The sequence below is a fragment of the Solenopsis invicta genome, chromosome 16, assembly GCF_016802725.1.
Source record: "Solenopsis invicta isolate M01_SB chromosome 16, UNIL_Sinv_3.0, whole genome shotgun sequence".
Taxonomy (NCBI): Eukaryota; Metazoa; Arthropoda; class Insecta; order Hymenoptera; family Formicidae; genus Solenopsis; species Solenopsis invicta.
This window is the reverse complement of record NC_052679.1, coordinates 3694127-3717779: the sequence shown is the minus strand read 5'-3', so window position 1 is coordinate 3717779 and position 23653 is coordinate 3694127. Positions and strand designations below refer to the sequence as shown.

General features: G+C 42.0%; 1 protein-coding gene across 2 annotated transcripts in view; it reads left to right on the top strand.

The window, feature by feature from the left end:
* The window catches only part of LOC105195902 (myocardin-related transcription factor B), a 209379-nt gene that overhangs the window by 12957 nt on the left and 172769 nt on the right, over positions 1-23653 (top strand). The window contains exon 1 of one of the 2 annotated variants that reach the window (XM_039458793.1): positions 15529-17602. The exons of the other annotated variant lie outside the window; for it this stretch is intronic. Within the exon in view, the coding sequence (XP_039314727.1) occupies positions 17563-17602 (40 nt within the window). The 5' untranslated portion in view covers positions 15529-17562. Of the gene's footprint in view, positions 1-15528; positions 17603-23653 lie in introns of those variants that run through there. 2 annotated transcript variants of the gene reach the window in all.

The following is a 23653-nucleotide window of genomic DNA, read 5'->3' as shown; positions in this document are numbered from 1 at the left end:
TTAATTTTTATTAACTTTTATATGTATATTTTAAAATTTGAATATTTTTTTTGTATCAATTTTTTTATTAATCCTGAAAATTTATAAGAAAGTTAAATACAAATTTTTAATTCTGTGAAAATAATATTCAAGAGAGGAAAAAAGCAACACATGAATATCTTTTCCTACTATATTTTATAAAAATATATTTTTAATATATTTTGTTAATAATATACGAATGTTATCTTCTGTACTTTATCCATAAAATGAAAATATCATATGCGAATAAATTTAAAAACTTTATATTCTCAGTATTTTGTAGTTATATTTTCAATTATTTTATTTTGTTTTATTTTTCTTATTTATTTTTAAATGACGATTTAATCAACAGTAATGCACTAATAAAATTATTGAACTAATACTATTAATGTATTATATCTTCTCTCTGAATAACGTTTCCTGTAAGTTTTACTCTTCTCTATCATATAGAGATTGATTATATGATTAATATCTTCATCAAAAGGCATCTTTCATTTAGTATCCGAAACTTATTATTATGGATTGCTTGTTGCTAAATGATAGATTTAAAATCATAGCGCATCAATTTCACTTCAATTATTTTATAACTAATTTATCTAGCAGTAAAAAATATTCAGTTCAATATCATAAATTAATAACGGGTAACAGATTAGTATGTAAGACCCTTATCATTTATGATTTAAAAACTAATGTAATATTTACAAAACTGTTTCAATATTTAGATTCTCCTATCTTAATTTTAATGTGACACTTTCCGGAGAAAATATATAAAAATAAGAAAAATTAATGTCACCTTGAGGAAAATCAAAAGACGGGTTTTCGTATTAAATATTTTTTAACGAAATTAGCCGTTTGGAGTTCGTCGAACTTCCGTAGACTTACGTAGCGGTACCATAAGCCAGTGCACTTAGTGGCGTTAGATTCCCCAAGAAGATATTAAAAACAGCTGGGTCGCTACAGTCCGACGTGTCGCTTACAAGCGACGAATTTATCGCCGCTGCCGCGAATTTAAGTGCCACCCTGCCTTCGCGACCGACGTCGCTTCGTCTCTTTCGATAAATAGGCCCCGGCATTCTGAGGCGCGTTTAAAAAATTGGTCGGATAACGAACGCTCGCGCACGTCGCGTATACATGCTACTTTAAATTCGTGAGAGTTCTCGCAGGATTATAAATTAATATGACCTTATGTTTTTTTTATCAGCGACGGAGATAATTTTACAATGTTATTCATTAAATGTTGAGTTGTTGCACTTTCTGACACTAATATGAAGCGAAGCCATTTATTTCGCTATCTTTTCCAGATTTTATACGAAGATAGAAATAAAAAGTCTTAATACTACATCTATAAAGGAGCAGAGATCAGAAAATATGAGATGAATTTTTTTCTCAGCTCAACTCATTGAAAATTTGTTCTGAAAAAAGAATTTTTTTTATCGAAGATTTTAATTGTCAGTTTCTCGAAAATTTTAATACGTGAATTTTCTGGTTGGATGGTTACCTCTCAATTATAGGTAAAAGCTGACGTACATTGAATTTTATTTGAACTGAACTTATTCCACTTGTACCGCGATGACGGAGCCAGTCATCGTACCTCATCACATTACAATAACGAATATAGTCCGTTAATGTTCTGGAGACGTCGAGTAGATGATGTTGAGAGGAGCGCAAGAAAGAGCGTATGTTCGTTCGTTCGGCGGCGGCGGCGGCGGCGGCGAGTGGATGCTGGCGCATCATTACGTCACGCCATGCCACGCCACGCCACGCCACGCCGCGGTCACCAGATCAAAAGCAAACGAGGTCTCGTGCAGCACCTCGAGGACAATAAGGCGTTGAGTACTCGTCGTGGCCGCGACTCGATTCGCTAATTACCCGAAACAGCTTAAAGCATCGTCCAAGAAAATACGTCGGCGATATCTGGGTCGATCCGAAAATAACTCCGATACGCATCCACCCGCCTCATCTCGCCCTCCCCTCGCCCTCCCCTCGCCCTCCTCTCGCTCTCCTCTCGCTCTCGGCTGAATGAAACGCATCCTCTCGTCTCCTGCGGGCATCGCGTCGTCCTCCTCCGTTCCACGTTTCCTTTCGTCTCGCCTCTTTGCCTTCCTTTTTTCCCTCTCCTTACCTCCGCGCTCCTTCGCGCGGCGATTAATTTGCGAGGCCGTCGCTTCGGCGCGAGACTCGATAGCTCTTAAATCCGGCACCGTGTCTGCGACGTAGAAACCGCTTCTGGTAATGCACAACTCGACTGCGGACCATTTGTAATGATGCAATTCGTGATTATCCTTTACGAGCCTGCGATTATTTACGACCGCGAAGCGCGGCGCGGCGCTGCGCTGCGCCTTCTCCGAGTTCTCCGGGCGCGTGAGTTATACCGCGGCGCGGCGCGAGAATTACTTAATTTTCAAGCGCTGCCGATAAGACGATCGCAAGGAACGTAATCGCCCCGCGCCGCCGATCTTCCGTTATTACAATCGTCAAAACGCGCGAGTGCAACGTATTAATTTCGTCGCGGTCCGACAACCACTCTTGGCTCCCGCTTCGCGCGGCATGAAAGGGAAGTAAGGACCGCGCGGTCGTTTAAGAGAGACACGCGCGTTTCACGCACGTGGAATCGTTAAAAAGGATACTCGCTGGTACGGTATAGGACGTACCAGGGGAACGTCGCAACGCTTGACAAGACGCGCACGTTAAGTCGTGAACTCTTCCTGAATTATTGCACCACTTTGTCCACTCTGGGAACTGTCTGTCTCTCGTAATAACCGTCGGTGTTTAAATACGACGCGAGGGCGAAAAGAAGAAGAGCGCCTTCTCTCGATTCTCGCGCGACGGGCGCACGTCCGCTCGCAGGCGCTCTCTCACTCACGTTTTTATCGTTACTTTCCATATCGCCTTTTTTCCTCGCCCCTGTTTCCTCCTCCTGTCACTCGTGCATCTCTCGCGCGTCTCGTCGTTTTACGTTCACCCACATTCGGGGACGCGGATCGTTTTGCCGCAATTAGTTTTGCGGCCTGCGCGCGCGCGCCTCTAAATCGGGCGGCGATCGTAAATCCGCGCCGACACCGACCCGGAATTCATACACCGAGCGATGCACCGTGGAAAATTGGAGCGTATCGCGACGCACGGCGGGACTTCACCCCGGGGTGGTCGGCGTTAAAAAAATTGACGCATTACGCCGGCAAAATCGTCAATTTCTCATATTTGCACGTGATGTATTTTTGACAAAGATTGCGGAGCTGCATTTTTTTTCACGCTACGTGCTTATCAATGCCTCCTCTAATTCTCCGCATGACAGTCGTCAACGAAGGAGTATTTTTATAATAATTGTTCTTCTGTGGCTTGTTATAGCCGTTTCCGATTCTTTTAAAGTCTCAAATTGAATTTATTTTATAAAAAAAAAACACTGAAAAAATGCTGTAATGTGAATTAAAACGTAGTTTGATTCAATTAAACATTGAATTATACGTAGTTGATTCAACTACATTTTATTCATTCAACTGTATGTCACTTGTCTTTACTTTTAACCTTTTTGTTTCATTAATACCTCATTGAATCAACAAAATATTTCCAATTGATTCAAGAGCATTTTTTTTCTCTGTATAATAAATATGCGCTTGTCAAACGGAGTGAACCTAGCACATCGATTATGTGTTTGTTTTAGAGGGAGTTATCCTTTGTTATACGCTATACAATTTCACGAACACAATTAGCCTTGACAATATTTTTCGTTTACAATTAAGAAAATTTCGTCAGCCACGGTGATGGCGAATCCCCGCGTCTTCATAACGCGCTGAGTGTTCGGTCGTTGACGTGATGTCGCGCGCGGATAATAGTCCGCTCGTATTCGAGAGGGCGGCTCGTGAGAAATTAATCTCGGCATTATACTGCCACGGCGACGTCTGGCTGCCGCTTTATTTCGGACTTTTGGCCCGACCTACTCGCTACAAGTATATCTGGCTGCCGAAAGTGTTTAGCACCTTCTTCTGGTGTTCTATAATCAACAAAGCGTCAAATACCGCGAAATGATGTTTCATCCGGCTCTATATACTCATCTTTTTGGTGCCCAAGAGCTTTACTCATGGTGCGTCATTGTTGGACATTTTTCCTACACATCACAGCACATCACATTTCCCTTCTGTGAAACGGTGATTCTTATAATCGAAGCTCTCGGCTGCTCTCTTGGAGTTTTTTTTCATTACGTTCGAACTCTACGATACGAAATTTTCTGTACACTGATTCGTTCGGTGTACACCGAAACCGACGGCGATCAAGATGTTATCGAGCCGGGTATCTCGATGCGGCGATTGACTGACGTCTCCGTAATTACAGGAAAGGCACGTGTCGCTCCACCAAATATGAAATTAGTCCCGACTTCGCCACGAGATATCGAGAGATAACCTGTCGCGCTTTCACACGCTCCTTTCTCACGCCCCCACGTGTAACGCCTTTCGAAACCCGGCGATATGTACGCGTATATAGATTTTGACAAGCAAAAGACCGATAACGCGACTATGTAATTTCATCTCGTATTATCACCGCGACAGATCGCTAAGACCCGTCCAATCAGAAATCAAAACCGGTATGATTTCGGCAAGTTGAAATTTCGATGTTCCGTACGCGCACAAATTATTCTTACGATTATACTCGTGAACTCTGAAGAAGAGAGCAAGCCATTGCTCTCGATATTGCAACAACGGTTTGCGATAATGATTTTAAATGCTGCGGGCTGCCGCGATGCTGCTGAAATCTTTCAAAGAGAATCTTTTAGATTGTGTCACACAAAAGGAATGTAATCGGACGAAACAGCTTCGTATACCTGTCGCGTTTAGATATACGGAAGATAATGAAATCGTAGGCTGGATCGTCTCACCATCTACCAAATTGGTGAAACTCAAATTCCGGTGGGTACGTGCTTGTTAGGAAGAAGATTTTTGCCAAATGTACCTATATAAGGAACTGTACGATTTAAATTACTTTATTTCATTATAAAGTTAATTTATTGCAGCTATTACAGCCAAGAAATCTATTAACTTGAAAAACACCTTTTGCACTTTGAACAATTTTAAATATTTGATATTTAATAATAAGAACATACATTTAAATTTCTAAATCTTCCGAAATTTAATATAAAAAGTTCAGAGATTATACATATATTTTATATGTTATGTGGATTAATATTACATAATACTCTCCAGTAAGATAACATAAAGAGATACTTTGTGCGTGTAACTCGAGAATTTTTGCGCACGAATAATAAACGAATAATAATGAAGTTAAATATTGTAAATATGCGATATTGAAAATTTTACTCTTGATATTGGCAGTGAGCAATTTATTCGTAGACGTAACAGCGTGCCGCGATGGAGGGGCAGGGAATGGACCGTGATCGTTACAAAAACACCCTCGGAACGGCCGGCTGCTGTCCGTTTGATTCACCGTTTCCTGCGATCGTCGTATTTTTGTCCGCGCGTGCCTCCACTTCGTTTCTTTCGGTGCTGTCTCTCGCCTCGTCCTTTTTCCGCACTCTCTCAACCCGCTCTCCCCCACCTTCTTTGCGCCATCTACGACCCTGTCGTATTTTCTTACGCCTTCAACCCTTTCTTTTTTTCGTTCGCGGCGCTCGCGGCCCTCCCACGCGACGCGAAGAAAACACCTCGCGCGTCCGTGTATATGCGTGCCTACGAAAAGGGTGAAAGCACGCATGTACGCACGTACGCACGCGCGTGGAGGTAAGCCTAACGTAGGTTTAATGAACGCTATTATGACCTAGTTGCACTCGACATCGCGCACATAAATCCTCGCGGTACATTAATCCTCGAGAATCTCGAACTCTCGCGCGAGTGGCACTGGCGCGCGCGCGCGCGAGCGTGAGCGGGCGAAGCCGTGGAGAATTTATTAATCGCTCGAGAAAGAAAAAAAAACCAAGTCTCCTCGCGCAGAAGAAGGATGATCATCGCACGCGTCCGGAAGCGATGAGCGCAACGATGCCGCCGCGCCGCGACGCGAAAAATTAAGAGATCCGTGAGAAGATCTTCGCGCAATTCGCGCCATAAATAAGCGGTTGACTCGAGAAACGCGCAGACATGTTTATTATACGGCATATATTTGTTTGAACGTAAACTAATTAATTAATTAATTGCAGATCATTTGCTATATTGACTATTGATCGCTAACTATTTTATTTGGAATTTCGTATACGAGATATTGAACTTGGAATTTGCAAAATGGGTTTGATAACCTCAGAAAAATGACTTCCGAAACGGTATTTAGTTATCTCTCTGCTTAAATTCCGCGAATGTTTCTTCTCACGTGAATTTAATTTAACTTTGAAAACCCTACTCTCTCGAGCTTCCTTCGAGCGGGTCTCCGGCACACCACGAAGATACACGACGTACAACGTGTGATCGTGTAAAGAAATAAAAAAAAAGAAAAAAAATAAAAGAAAGAAGAAAAAGCAGGACCGCGAAGAAATACAAGAAAAGGTGAAAAATAAATCCACGCTGCGCCGCTCGCGCTTCTCCTCGCGTCTTTATCTCTCGTCATCGCTTTCTCCCTGGCGGCGTGATTTACGCCTGGGTTGTCTTCCTTAATTAGGTTAAGGCTCTTTGGTCCTGCTGTTGCTCGCTCTACCAGAGAGGAAGACGAAAGGGGAGCTTCCGATTCGTCCGCGAAATTTACTCGGCGCGCTCCGCTTAGTGTAAAACATCCGTGGTTCGTTATAGCGACTGAAAGACCGCGGAAACTTTACTAAGCTCGCCTAATTAATCGCCTTTCGTTAGTATCCTTTCGTCGCGCTCGCCGGCGCGGCCGTTATTACGCTTCATTGGTAGCTTTACACACCGGGGCCCGGCTCTTCGTGAGGAAGAGAGAAAGAGAGACGCTTAACGAAGCGTGACACTCTAACCGTCGGTTTAAGTAGTAACCGCCTTCTACGCCCTGGTTGGTCAGCCGTTGCGTACTCGCAGCCACCGAAGGCTGTTCTAGGCCGTTTGGTATAGTAACCGTTAGGCAATGCTTCTTGTGCACCGGTTACCTTAAGCGTTCGTCTGAGCGCGCCCGTTGTCCTTGCGAAGATACGACCCATCGTGTATCTCTTCGAAAAGCGTACACGTAATCGCCGTTGACCCGTGAAGAGAAGAGGAGAACGAGCACCGTGATTACCGCACTCGGGTAGAGTTATTTTTTCTCTTTCTAAAATGTTTCCTCTCTCTTTCTTTCTCTTTTTCTAATTCTCTTTCTAATTTTTTTCTCGCGCGTCGAAAAGTGCCATAACGATACAATGCAACGTAGCATTTGCCGTACGTTTGCAGTCGGCGTTCTTGGCGACACGTTCTTTTCACGCGAATCGAAATCGCATTTTTCGTACGCACTTTGATACGGCTGACGCCACCTTTATGGCACATCAGGTCGTAACTCGTGACACTTCGCCGCTTGATTTATGCGATACGGCCGCGCCGTTTTTATTAATTCGCAGGTAAGGTACGCTGTCTCGGGAGCGCGATTCGGTAAAAGAGTGGACCGGCGTTATTTCGCTGTAACGTGAAATTTCTACAGCGCGTTGCGTCGGAGCGAGAATAAAAGCGGCGGCGGAGGTAGTCTGGGACGTGTCGTTGCTCTCTCTCTCTCTCTCTCTTTCTTTTTCTTTCTCGCGAGGGAAACTCCGAAATTTATTAACTTGTAAGGTACGTTCTTGTGCGCCGGGCAACACAGCCACCCAGAACTCAATAAAATGTACTTTCGTTACTTTCTCGCGGTCTCTTTTTCTTTCCCTGTTCTCCACGCCGTTCCGCCGCACGCTCGTTTATTTGTTGGCCGCGTGATAAAACTTCTCTCTCTTTCTCTCTTTTCCGTTTCTTCTTCTCATGTTGGTGCATCTCTTTCTCTCTCTCTCTCTACCAGGATCTTTTCATTTAAACTGTCTGCCGGTCGTAAGAAATAATGCTGGAAAAAGTCCCCGCTTACTCGACTCAGTTACGAGATACCCTTTTTAACGATCGCACTTAACCGCGTCTTTTGACGCTGACGTACGACGTACACAATTCGCGATTGCAACGGGAATTAAGCCCGATATAAAAATGCAGTCCCTTTGGTGGTCGATTGGTAGACGTATAGGCAGGTACATAGTATACGTTTCTCCGCACTTTTTACACCGTTCTCGTATCTCCTGGCGTCTTTCCTTTTCGCGAGTCCTTACGCACGAAGCGACGAGCTACGAAAGAGAGCGAGAAAAATTCGGTTGTGTCGGCGACGACGCGTAACGAACGTCGTGTTATTACTTATGTAAGATCAGCAAGTGCACACAGATGTTCTAGATGCGCGATCACCCATGGCTCTTGGATTACGTAAGTTTGCGCGTCGTGGAAGGTCGGTGGCGCGGTGGATATTCGACGGGCGCCGCATCTCGAATTGTTCTCTCGCTCGACGTCGGCGACGCAAACCGACCGTGATAATGACGGCGCGTATTATGCTTTTCGCGATTCCGTAAAGCACGATCGGTACATTGGCGAACACAACGGCGCGGTCTATGATCAACTATAAAGGCCATCTGTTCGCTTTTAGAGTCTCCTTTATACTGGCATACGGTGACGTCACTTTCGTGCCGAGATAAAACGAAATGGACGCCCACTCCGCGAATCGCGAGTAACACCTTGCGATCTTCTTTGTCTCGCCCCCTCTGATCCGCCGCTCTCGCCGCCGTCGCCTCCTCCTCTGTTTTTCGTAAGGAGCCGTCGAATCCTCAACGAGCTACATTGACTGACGCGCGATGTTATGCGATGGGACTTTAACGAGTGTTCGTCTAATCGTCGTGAACCGCGTTTCGCGGAAAATCTCCTGCTTTTGGCACGCTTATTGCCATGAATGTCATTGTTGTTCGTAAATCATTTACCCTCATTTCGACGCTAGTCCGTTAGTCCGTGGCGAGTAGGCGCAACAGCAGTCGACGATTCGAATGTATGTGAAGTTAGCATATCAATTGTCAGCATATCAAAAAAAAAGTGGAGTTCTCTTTGCATACAACTGAGTTCTATAGTTCCTGATAAGTTATAACAATAGTTCTGGTCATTTAGCATAAATAAACGGAAGTTAAGTAATGATATGCTAACTTCGCGCGAAGTCAGCATATCATATAATATTTTCAAAATTTAAACCAATGAATTTTATAGTTTTTGACGAGTTCTATAGTTCTAAAACATAGTTCTGACCATTAACTATCTCTAAATAATTAATAACAATTATTATCAGCATATCGCCCGTGCTAGAGTGATATGCTACGCTCCTGCGACAAGTTCTCGGCTCGTTCAAGATTTTAAACAATAGTTCTACATCCCCTGACGATAGTTCCGTACAGTTCTGACAATTAACAATCTCCAAATAATTATTAATAATTATTATCAGCATATCGCCCGTGCTAGAGTGATATGCTATGCAGAAGCGACAAGTTCTCGGCTCGTTCGAGATTTTAAACAATAGTTCTACATCCCCTTACGATAGTTCCGTACAGTTCTGACAATTAACAATCTCCAAATAATTATTAATAATTATTATCAGCATATCGCCCGTGCTAGAGTGATATGCTATGCAGAAGCGACAAGTTCTCGGCTCGTTAGAGATTTTAAACAATAGTTCTAAATCCCCTGACGATAGTTCCGTACAGTTCTGACAATTAACAATCTCCAAATAATTATTAATAATTATTATCAGCATATCGCCCGTGCTAGAGTGATATGCTTTGCAGAAGCGACAAGTTCTCGGCTCGTTCGAGATTTTAAACAATAGTTCTAAATCCCCTGACGATAGTTCCGTACAGTTCTGACAATTAACAATCTCCAAATAATTATTAATAATTATTATCAGCATATCGCTCGTGCTACAGTGATATGCTATGCAGAAGCGACAAGTTCTCGGCTCGTTCGAGATTTTAAACAATAGTTCTAAATCCCCTGACGATAGTTCCGTACAGTTCTGACAATTAACAATCTCCAAATAATTATTAATAATTATTATCAGCATATCGCTCGTGCAAAAGTGATATGCTATGCAGAAGCGACAAGTTCTCGGCTCGTTCGAGATTTTAAACAATAGTTCTAAATCCCCTGACGATAGTTCCGTACAGTTCTGACAATTAACAATCTCCAAATAATTATTAATAATTATTATCAGCATATCGCCCGTGCTAGAGTGATATGCTATGCAGAAGCGACAAGTTCTCGGCTCGTTCGAGATTTTAAACAATAGTTCTACATCCCCTTACGATAGTTCCGTACAGTTCTGACAATTAACAATCTTCAAATAATTATTAATAATTATTATCAGCATATCGCCCGTGCTAGAGTGATATGCTACGCTCCTGCGACAAGTTCTCGGCTCGTTCGAGATTTTAAACAATAGTTCTACATCCCCTGACGATAGTTCCGTACAGTTTTGACAATTAACAATCTCCCAAAAAATTATTAATAATTATTATCAGCATATCGCTCGTGCAAAAGTGATATGCTATGCAGAAGCGACAAGTTCTCGGCTCGTTCGAGATTTTAAACAATAGTTCTACATCCCCTGACGATAGTTCCGTACAGTTCTGACAATTAACAATCTCCAAATAATTATTAATAATTATTATCAGCATTCGCTCGAAATTTTAAATTTATTATTAATAATTATTTGGAGATTGTTAATTGTCAGAACTGTACGGAACTATCGTCAGGGGGTGTAGAACTATTGTTTAAAATCTCGAACGAGCCGAGAACTTGTCGCAGGAGCGTAGCATATCACTCTAGCACGGGCGATATGCTGATAAAAATTATTAATAATTATTTGAAGATTGTTAATTGTCAGAACTGTACGGAACTATCGTAAGGGGGTGTAGAACTATTGTTTAAAATCTCGAACGAGCCGAGAACTTGTCGCTTCTGCATAGCATATCACTCTAGCACGGGGGTATGCTGATAAAATTATTAATAATTATTTGGATATTGTTAATTGTCAGAACTGTACGGAACTATCGTCAGGGGATGTAGAACTATTGTTTAAAATCTCGAACGAGCCGAGAACTTGTCGCTTCTGCATAGCATATCACTTTTGCACGAGCGATATGCTGATTAATTATTAATAATTATTTGGAGATTGTTAATTGTCAGAACTGTACGGAACTATCGTCAGGGGATTTAGAACTATTGTTTAAAATCTCGAACGAGCCGAGAACTTGTCGCTTCTGCATAGCATATCACTCTAGCACGGGCGATATGTTGATAATAATTATTAATAATTATTTGGAGATTTTTAATTGTCAGAACTGTACGGAACTATCGTCAGGGGATGTAGAACTATTGCTTAAAATCTCGAACGAGCCGAGAACTTGTCGCAGGAGCGTAGCATATCACTCTAGCACGGGCGATATGCTGATAATAATTATTAATAATTATTTGGAGATTGTTAATTGTCAGAACTGTACGGAACTATCGTCAGGGGGTGTAGAACTATTGTTTTAAAAACTCGAACGAGCCGAGAACTTGTCGCAGGAGCGTAGCATATCACTCTAGCACGGGCGATATGCTGATAATAATTATTAATAATTATTTGAAGATTGTTAATTGTCAGAACTGTACGGAACTATCGTAAAGGGGGTGTAGAACTATTGTTTAAAATCTCGAACGAGCCGAGAACTTGTCGCTTCTGCATAGCATATCACTTTTGCACGAGCGATATGCTGATAATAATTATTAATAATTATTTGGAGATTGTTAATTGTCAGAACTGTACGGAACTATCGTCAGGGGGTTTAGAACTATTGTTTAAAATCTCGAACGAGCCGAGAACTTGTCGCTTCTGCATAGCATATCACTCTAGCACGGGCGATATGCTGATAATAATTATTAATAATTTTTTGGATATTGTTAATTGTCAGAACTGTACGGAACTATCGTCAGGGGATGTAGAACTATTGTTTAAAATCTCGAACGAGCCGAGAACTTGTCGCTTCTGCATAGCATATCACTTTTGCACGAGCGATATGCTGATAATAATTATTAATAATTATTTGGAGATTGTTTTGTCAAACTGTACGGAACTATCGTCAGGGGATTTAAAATATTGTTTAAAATCCGAACGAGCCGAGAACTTGTCGCTTCTGCATAGCATATCACTCTAGCACGGGCGATATGCTGATAATAAATTAAAAATTATTTGGATATTGTTAATTGTCAGAACTGTACGGAACTATCGTCAGGGGATGTAGAACTATTGTTTAAAATCTCGAACGAGCCCAGAACTTGTCGCTTCTGCATAGCATATCACTTTTGCACGAGCGATATGCTGATAATAATTATTAATAATTATTTGGAGATTTTTAATTGTCAGAACTGTACGGAACTATCGTCAGGGGATTTAGAACTATTGTTTAAAATCTCGAACGAGCCGAGAACTTGTCGCTTCTGCATAGCATATCACTCTAGCACGGGCGATATGTTGATAATAATTATTAATAATTATTTGGATATTGTTAATTGTCAGAACTGTACGGAACTATCGTCAGGGGATGTAGAACTATTGTTTAAAATCTCGAACGAGCCGAGAACTTGTCGCAGGAGCGTAGCATATCACTCTAGCACGGGCGATATGCTGATAATAATTATTAATAATTATTTGGAGATTGTTAATTGTCAGAACTGTACGGAACTATCGTCAGGGGGTTTAGAACTATTGTTTAAAATCTCGAACGAGCCGAGAACTTGTCGCTTCTGCATAGCATATCACTTTTGCACGAGCGATATGCTGATAATAATTTTTAATAATTATTTGGAGATTGTTAATTGTCTGAACTGTACTGAACTATCGTCAGGGGATGTAGAACTATTGTTTAAAATCTCGAACGAGCCGAGAACTTGTCGCAGGAGCGTAGCATATCACTCTAGCACGGGCGATATGCTGATAATAATTATTAATAATTATTTGGAGATTGTTAATTGTCAGAACTGTACGGAACTATCGTCAGGGGATTTAGAACTATTGTTTAAAATCTCGAACGAGCCGAGAACTTGTCGCTTCTGCATAGCATATCACTTTTGCACGAGCGATATGCTGATAATAATTATTAAAATTATTTGGAGATTTTTAATTTTCTGAACTGTACGGAACTATCGTCAGGGGATGTAGAACTATTGTTTAAAATCTCGAACGAGCCGAGAACTTGTCGCAGGAGCGTAGCATATCACTCTAGCACGGGCGATATGCTGATAATAATTATTAATAATTATTTGAAGATTGTTAATTGTCAGAACTGTACGGAACTATCGTAAGGGGATGTAGAACTATTGTTTAAAATCTCGAACGAGCCGAGAACTTGTCGCTTCTGCATAGCATATCACTCTAGCACGGGCGATATGCTGATAATAATTATTAATAATTATTTGGAGATTGTTAATTGTCAGAACTGTACGGGAAATATCGTCAGGGGATGTAGAACTATTGTTTAAAATCTCGAACGAGCCGAGAACTTGTCGCTTCTGCATAGCATATCACTTTTGCACGAGCGATATGCTGATAATAATTATTAATAAATTTGGAGATTGTTAATTGTCAGAACTGTACGGAACTATCGTCAGGGGATTTAGAACTATTGTTTAAAATCTCGAACGAGCCGAGAACTTGTCGCTTCTGCATAGCATATCACTGTAGCACGAGCGATATGCTGATAATAATTATTAATAATTATTTGGAGATTGTTAATTGTCAGAACTGTACGGAACTATCGTCAGGGGATTTAGAACTATTGTTTAAAATCTCGAACGAGCCGAGAACTTGTCGCTTCTGCATAGCATATCACTTTTGCACGAGCGATATGCTGATAATAATTATTAATAATTATTTGGAGATTGTTAATTGTCAGAACTGTACGGAACTATCGTCAGGGGGTGTAGAACTATTGTTTAAAATCTCGAACGAGCCGAGAACTTGTCGCAGGAGCGTAGCATATCACTCTAGCACGGGCGATATGCTGTTAATAATTATTAATAATTATTTGAAGATTGTTAATTGTCAGAACTGTACGGAACTATCGTCAGGGGATGTAGAACTATTATTTAAAAAATCGAACGAGCCGAGAACTTGTCGCTTCTGCATAGCATATCACTCTAGCACGGGCGATATGCTGATAATAATTATTAATAATTATTTGGAGATTGTTAATTGTCAGAACTGTACGGAACTATCGTCAGGGGGTGTAGAACTATTGTTTAAAATCTCGAACGAGCCGAGAACTTGTCGCTTCTGCATAGCATATCACTTTTGCACGAGCGATATGCTGATAATAATTATTAATAATTATTTGGAGATTGTTAATTGTCAGAACTGTACGGAACTATCGTCAGGGGATGTAGAATATTTTTTAAAATCTCGAACGAGCCGAGAACTTGTCGTTCTGCATAGCATATCACTCTAGCACGGGCGATATGCTGATAATAATTATTAATAATTATTTGGATATTGTTAATTGTCAGAACTGTACGGAACTATCGTCAGGGGATGTAGAACTATTTTTAAAATCTCGAACGAGCCGAGAACTTGTCGCTTCTGCATAGCATATCACTTTTGCACGAGCGATATGCTGATAATAATTATTAATAATTATTTGGAGATTGTTAATTGTCAGAACTGTACGGAACTATCGTCAGGGGATTTAGAACTATTGTTTAAAATCTCGAACGAGCCGAGAACTTGTCGCTTCTGCATAGCATATCACTTTTGCACGAGCGATATGCTGATAATAATTATTAATAATTATTTGGAGATTGTTAATTGTCAGAACTGTACGGAACTATCGTCAGGGGGTTTAGAACTATTGTTTAAAATCTCGAACGAGCCGAGAACTTGTCGCTTCTGCATAGCATATCACTCTAGCACGGGCGATATGCTGATAATAAATTTTTAATAATTTTTGGAGATTGTTAATTGTCAGAACTGTACGGAACTATCGTTAGGGGATGTAGAACTATTGTTTAAAATCTCGAACGAGCCGAGAACTTGTCGCTTCTGCATAGCATATCACTTTTGCACGAGCGATATGCTGATAATAATTATTAATAATTATTTGGAGATTGTTAATTGTCAGAACTGTACGGAACTATCGTCAGGGGGTTTAGTACTATTGTTTAAAATCTCGAACGAGCCGAGAACTTGTCGCAGGAGCGTAGCATATCACTCTAGCACGGGCGATATGCTGATAATAATTGTTATTAATTATTTTTGAGATAGTTAATGGTCAGAACTATGTTTTAGAACTATAGAACTCGTCAAAAACTATAAAATTCATTGGTTTAAATTTTGAAAATATTATATGATATGCTGACTTCGCGCGAAGTTAGCATATCATTACTTAACTTCCGTTTATTTATGCTAAATGACCAGAACTATTGTTATAACTTATCAGGAACTATAGAACTCAGTTGTATGCAAAGAGAAATCCACTTTTTTTTTGATATGCTGACAATTGATATGCTAACTTCACATACATACGATTCGATCGATCGAATCTAATTCTGAGAAAAGAGATCGATGTTTGTGTTTTCAGTTATTTATCATACTGCTTCTTTCCTTCGTGACACTTTTTCATAATAAAATGTTTATCGGAATTATAGTATTTTAAAATAATGCATAGTCTCTACAAATCATCTCTACAAACCAGATCTCTTCGATCTCTTTGACTGACCTGATCTTTTTGATCGACCAGATTCTCTTTGATACTCAATCTCGTTTTCATTAAATGCTACACTCGAGTGATAGCACTTGATTGAGTGGTGATCCTATCAATTTTAACGCATCAATTTCGCATCAAATCTCTCGCCTGTAATTTTATTTCCTTTTCGCGTTATCTCGCGTTATCGGGTCCATATTATACCGAAACGCTTTTAATGAAAAATCATATGACAGCGACTCGCGCCGTTTAACCGATTCTCAAGACTCGTTCGCGATCTCATAAAGATCACGCTGCGAGATTTCGTAAGGCGGCGTTAACGCCTTCCACCGAGCAATTGATCGAGCCAGCCTGGTCGCACGTTGGCGCGACGCCAGCACGGGCATCCCGACGCTTGCCGAGATGGTGGACCGAGTCCGACCGAAGGCAAGCGTCCCGGCGTCGGCGTCGGCGTCGGCGTCGGCACGTCGGACGTCCGTCAGTGCGCGTGTGACATGGCTGCGAAGCGCTACTACGGCGACCTAAACGACGACGACGCCCTCCTCGCGATGTGAACGCACCCGCCCGCGACACCCTCGCCTACGATCCTTGCGCGACTCCTCGGGCACGCAAGTGGTACATCGTTACCCAAGCCGACACGGAGATGAGTCACAGTGGTCGAGCGCAACACAAAAGACTGCAGTCTCGATAATGCGATCGATCGCCGTGTGATTAGTTATTCATACATCAGAGAGCAGGAAGAGGAAATCAGTATCGCTCAATAGGAAGATCTCTCCTTCTCGTTCTTTTACGTTATCCTTATCGTCGATGGTACGCCGTACCACAGCTGTACTCCCTCTCTCTCTCTTTCTCTCTCTCTCTCTCATATCGGTGATATTGCGAAAGCTGTTAATTGTCTGGAGATTTGTGCAGACAGGGATAAAAGGCGGTCATCCGCGTGACGGAAAATCAGGACGAACGTCTTGTCTCGGAGACTTGTTTCGAGGCTCGATCACTCCGGTCGATAGTCATGCCGAGTCTCTGATCGTCAAAACGTCACGGCGGCACGGCGATCGCGCGTCGGGAGATCGAAACGCGTGGACAGGAGCAGGCGGAACGATGTAAGAGAGGAGTGCGAGGTGACCCAAATCGAACAAGATGGCAAGTCGGAAGGATTGATCCTTGGCGAGAGTGCGATCGTGTCTCGCGCGTATCAAGCACAACGTACCATTCCCACAGACAGATGAAGCTGCATTCCCACTAATCTCGATCGCTCGGCGGAAACAGTGGGCGACTGTTTTCGAAAAATTGTACATAAATGCGCGCGCGGAAAGCGTGCGTGATCAGCGCATATCTATTCCTAATCGAACGTTAATCATTTAATCAATAAGATTCCCCACGTTTAGTGCTGGCTCCCGTGGCGCCAGAGTGTGAACTGTTATGCGAAAAGTTGAACTTTGTTGAAACTGCTTACAGCGATATACATCGCCAGAGTTTTAAGTGCCTCGAATTATGTCAATTTAAGTTTTCTCGATGAAGCATAACGCAACTTTTAGAGGGACGGTGGACGATCGAGGATAATCCTCGGAGTCGCGATCGATAATCGATGATTGACGCGGACAGTGCATGTAATACGGCTGCGCGCTGCACGCCAAGACAATTTTCTCTCGTGTCTAACTAGGATAATAATTCGTCGCGTTGCGAGAAGTGTAGAGAGAGAGAGAGAGAGAGAGAGAGAGAGAGAGAAAGAGAAAGAAAGAGAGAAAAAGAAAGGGAAAGAGAGAGAGAGTGGGTGCATGTGAATGTGCGCGCTCGTGCGTGTCTATGCGCGAAGTGCATAAAGCGACGATGGGATATCGGTGAGATCACGAGGTCACCGCAGAATGCCTGAGCCGAGGGCAAAGCGCTGTAAACACTGTGACGGTACGGTACGCGTGGCTAGCTGAACTGCAACACGTCATGATGAGTGGTTACCTCGCTGACCCTTAACACACCTCGATCGCTTGCGACTAACATCTGTGTCGACTAATAAAGAGTGTTACGTTTGAGCCGAGATTGCGTTTCATTCCCATTAACCCCCTACCGCTATTGTGTCCGTGTAAGAGTTACGGAACATCGGCTCCGTCACGCCGAGTTTTACGCGAAGTCGATGAGTATGCGAGTCAAGCGGCGAAGTTACTTGCCGAACGTATATAGCTAAAGCAACAATCCGCTTGACTGACCTTCTTTAGCGACTTCGTTAAATGTCACACTGCCTCTATACCGAAAGCAAAATTTTGATGCAATTTTTTCGAATAAAATTGGGAGAAAAACATGAGAAAATTGAGAAATAAAGAATTTTAACGAATACAAATTCTAATTAAATTTTATGATATCATGATTTAACTTGCGACTCGTTATCATTTACCGAACAGCTCGATTTGGCCGTCCACGTTAAGAGTCGACGAAAAGTAATAGATTTTTCACGAATGCAAGGGGATACCAATCGGGATAGCACTATTTTATTTGTGGGTCATTTATTCCACGACTGCGACCGGACATTTGGACCAGGCTTGAGGCAGACCGAGACGAATGAATGCACAAAGCGCATTCCGGATCGGGCGGCGACCACGTCCAACTGCACTCCTCCCTCTCTACCCATCTCATTCTCTTCCTCAGGCTTTTTCTCTTCATCCCTCTGTCTTCGTCTTGCCCTTTTTTCCCGTCACCTCTTGCACTCCATTCTGCCAGTATTTTTACCCACGGTTATTCACCCTCTTATCTGTAGACGCTCGACGATTATCCACCTGTGCTAATTGCCCCCCCCCCTTTTTTTTTAACGTATCAATCCCGCGAGATTTTTTTCCGTAACCTTGCGGAAGTTCCGAATATTACGTGGAATTGATGCGCACGAGCGATCATCCGAGAGAGCTTTTAGGAATATAGCGGCTATTTTAAAAATCAGATTTGAGATATCAAGATCTTTTGGTACCGAATTGGTCGTTTATTTGAATTTCTTTTGCGATTAAATCCCCCTGTAAACACGGAACCCTACAAGTATGCTAACGATCACTCCGATTCCTGGTATTGACCTACTTACTTTTCTCAACGATTTTACCTCGGATACGCGTTCGCTTTCTTTACTGCTGCATCTGTTGGTAGTTTAATAAACACCGTCGCAAAGTACAGCCAGACATTCGCCGTAAGTGTCAAGTGGCGTAGTATAAAATGCACATCGTTCTTTAACTAGGCAGGGGACCTGTCGCGTTTCCAAGGAAGAAACTTCATGGATGACAAATGAACCGTGTTTCCGCAGGCTCTTCGAAGAGCTAATTATATATATAGGTAGGATGTACGTTAAATCGATTTTCTCGATAGTCGGAAATGTAAGTTGGAAAAGCTTTTAGCCGAACGCGGTGATGTATGATGTTTAAAAAGTCGAGCATTTCTTTTCACTCTAGTGGGAAATCTTGGTCTTTCAATCAGCGTCCGTTGTTTTAATTAACTGTGCTATTCTAATTCTAGAATCTAGTAAAATCAGCTCTCTCACGTGCAAAATCACATGTCAGTCGACCTATGGAACCTTTTTAAAGCTGAAGCTTCAGATTTTGTTGAAAATTGTTCTTTTTTTTTCGTAATTCTAATTTCTAACATTCACTCATGTTTCTGAAAACTTATTTAGCTTTCATTCTGGACATGCTTGTCAAAAACTTTACGTCGACGTCCCATGAACATAAAACAAACGAATCTGCTCGTTCCGCGAATATAGAAACGATGATGTGATCTTGCTGAAAAAGTTGAAGGTTACATGCTTGAGCTTTGTCTCATTTCAAACGCATAATATATCGTCCATTTGTATCCACTTTTTCTCGTATTTTAAAAGAGAAATGGTAATCGAGTGACAACGAAATTCTATTCTCGTTTTATCGGACGTATCCCCCCCCTTTTTTTATTTCCTCGTCTTCTGATCGCGCGGTTACGCAACGCGAAGCTTATTTTCATATTCTCTTTTTTTCGCAATGGTCACCGAATTTGTGGTCAATAAGTATAAAATCGTCGGCTCTCGTGGGCGTTGACAATCGCATGATCGCGGGATGGATCGTCCGAGTCGGACGAGACGATCGATAAATCTTGATCTAAATTTATCTTCCTCGCGGGAACGTGTTGCTCGTAATCCGCGTTGCTTTTTTCGATTTATGGCCAGCGTCTTCCAACTACAGTTTTACAGCTCCGCGCTATTGCGTAAACATACATTATCGCACGTTACTTTGTAAATTCACGGCAATTATTCAGCCGCCATAGTGATCGTTACAGCGCTTTCTCGGAGCGTTTCGTTTGATTTTTTTTTGGAATTTAACTTTTGGCCGGTGCCGGCGCGAAGTCTAGCGCCCATCTCACAACGGCATAAAAGTGATTCGTAGATACGCGAATGGCTCTCATAAACATCGGGTCGAGCAGCTGTCGATGGAAAACACATGCTATATTTAAGCCTGACTGCGTTGGGTATCCCATGGCCAGTCTTGACAATAGATCGGACACAAATTCATTCGGCTCGGTGCGCGGCTTACGAGACGCGTGCGTAATCGAAACACAGATGTGATTAATCGTTTCCTAAAATCGACGCTCCAGAGCTTGGCCAGCGGCAGTCAATAACAGAGCCAGGAAAGAATGCCGCGTCCAAATATTATGAAAGTAGGTCTAAGAATTTCGGGACATTGACGGGCGACATGGCCGCCCACGTCAGCGTAGATTTAAATGGCTTTTAAAGAGCAACTCTTTTAAGCGACTTTTTACTGTGTAAACGTTATAAATCTAGGCCAGCCTAGGCGAGGGTAGGGGAGGGGAGGGGAGGAGCGAAATCACGAACATGCACTAACAGGTGGACCGTGCATCAATTTTATCCACCTCCCGTCATTATCACATCGCCGCCGGTCGTTTCTGTCGCAATCGTCACGCGTACACCGGTTTTCGTGGTATCCGCGAACAACAGAATCTCGTCCAGCGTGGCCGACCTTCGCAGGATTCGCGACGGGTCGTTCGCGGGATGAGAATTTGGCAGCTCATGGCTCATGACTCTTTCGATTATTTATCGGCACGGTATGCGCGATACGTGGGCGATGGTCCCCTCTCTGCTCCACCTCTTTTCCGTTTTCTGGCCGAACTCCAAGCGGCAGCGACACCCTCACACCTATGGATTTACTTCTCGTACGACACGGCCGCGTATACGTGCTAACGCGTCTACCATACTGACGCCTTCGAGTGGAAGTCTTACGTGCGAACGCCTACGCACGCACGCGCGGTTACAGGCTTACGCATTACGTCGTCGCGATTACGTGCATCTTTCGCGAATCCTTCGCATCGCGTTTGCAGACTCTCGGATTCACACTCGCAACGTCAACAAAAGTGCACGAAGTGGGTATTGATCACCCACAGCTCACCCACACCTAGAGAAAACTTGTGTTTGAATTGATGAAATTGTTTCTTCGGCTTGGTTTTTTTTTTAAGTACCTTTGAGGAAAATAAAATTTATTTGATTTTAAGAAATTATATTAGTAGCCTTTTTTAAAGTAAACAAATGATTTGTTTAATTTAAACAAATAATTTTTTTTATTCAAAGAACGTCATAGCATAAATGTAAGAAATAATTTAGTTGTTTTGCTTTTAAAAATATATAATTTCTTTTATTTAAAAAAAGATCTTAAACCATGTCTTTTTAGTTCTAATGAAAGAAACAACCAAAAAATTTCTATAAATTAAAAAAGCTTTTTTTTAACTGTATAGCAATGCATAAATTTTTGTATTTATACACATTTTTTTATTTAAAAAAACTTTTATGAGTACAATAACGTTTGATTGAAATGATTTTTTTTTCACTCTTTCAAATTATGTGTTTTACTCGGTTTTATTAGATGAAAATTTCGGTATTTTGAAATTGTGATCGTCGGGGCGGAGAATAGTCTAATAGCAGTGTTTACGAAATGTAAATTGGAACAGTTGTCATTACAAAAATAATACCATGAAATCGGAAGACTAACTGTATGCGAATTCAATGTATTTATACTATTGTTGACTATGTATCTCGTCTGCAACATTAGCTGCAATGCGTTTGCACATTGCACATTTAATTATTATTCATATAATATTTTTCATTAATAATACACTTTTATTTCTAAACATTGCTTTTATTAGATAATTTACGTAAAAACGTTGAATTTTGCAAAATTTGGCGAATAACGTATTGAACAGAGATGATAACTAAGAGAAAATGTACTCGATGATTACAAAATTAAAAATAGACTCGAGAAGACATAAAATAAACCGGACGCAAGATGCAATAAAGTATTAATCATCGTTCTTTTTTACGACGCTAAAACGTACCTACGTCTTTTTACCAGTCTGCATTAAACAACAGTACTTTTATTTTTCATTCTGACAGCGAGGCTTGTGCCTTGAGCCTGCTATTTCCGTCGTCACGATTAGGCTTGTTTATGACGGTGGCACAGAATGAGAGTAATCCCCGAAATATGACGTTAGGGTCGGTATATTTAACGGTGTACACTGTTGTCGATTGATTCCGATAGAGTAACGTAATATCCGCCGTCTTCCTATCCCCGTAGTCTTTTCCGCCTCCCGTTTCGGTGCACACACGCCGCGTTCTTCTGTTGCTCTTGGCAGATACAAGCGTGGTTTACGCCGTAACAGCTGTGCGCGCACGCACTTTGCCCGCGCAAAACATCGCTAATGGACCGACAACCCCGAATCCAGTCCCGGCTTAGGCGTACGTATATATGCACTTTACGCACTTCGCTTGTATTTTTCTCGTCCCTGAGATTGTTATCGACGTATGAAAATAATACGCCAAGTTGAACCGAAAACCTACATTCTAATTTCGTAATATCCAAACGTTAGATAGTAATTCTCTCACACACAAAATACTATTATATAATAACTTTGAACGATATTTGTGTACATCTGTACGGAGATTATTTTCAAGTAACCTCTTCTCAAAACACTTCGTAAGGGTAAAAATAAAACTAGTGGTCATTATTTAAATCGAAATTAGTGCTACGAATGAATAATAGAGACTGTTTCAAATAACTCGTATTAATTTCCATCAATAAACCGTCGACTATGTATACTTAAGCACTACGGAGGTTTACTCTCGTATTAACAACGTGAATTCCGACGGGAAGCCTGCGCGAAATAAGAAGTGAAATGAAAACACGTTCACGTGCAAACACGCTTCCTTATCTATAAGCTATAGCTTCGTTTTCCGCAATTCGGCACGTTCGATTTTGTCATTGAGCCCCGAACGTTTCCGCACGCGCCGGTGAATGGTATCGCGCGGCGTGAATCACCGTATTTATTACGCACGCCAATGAAATTCGGCGGCGCGGCCGCGGTATATAGATATGCTGCGTACGTGCAGGGCGATGCGCGTGCATATGTGCGCGCACCCGATGTGCCGAAGCTAAACATTCCGCGGAGCATTCACCCTGGCATTGCTGTAAAAATAAACGGATCACCAACGCTGCACACCCGCCTCATCTCCTCAGAGGTCTCTGTTTCATTTACGATACCACTGAACCGAAGGTGACGTAGCTCACCCCTATCTCGCGGTTTCCTCAAATCAGCGGGTGACCTTTGTGACCCGATGAAAGCTGATAGATACTTCGGGCTTACGAAACGGAAAACCCTCTTCCCCACTATCTGAACGACGGCGTCTATATACATCCGGTTCAAGATAGATCTTAATCCAAGTCTCGGCACTCGAGATGCTCGAGGATGCCTCGCGTTTCTTCTTCGAGAAACTCTCCTCTAGTTCGGGAAATGCGAAAAGTTCCGCCAGCTCTGCCGAGAGATCCGGCAATCCTCTAGTATTTTCCGCGAAACATAAGCGAAGAAAAGAATACGCTATCGCGAATACGTGCCAAGTGAGTCAGTGAGTTGGATGGCACACGAAATTAGATCGCGTAGCTATTACGCGCGACCACC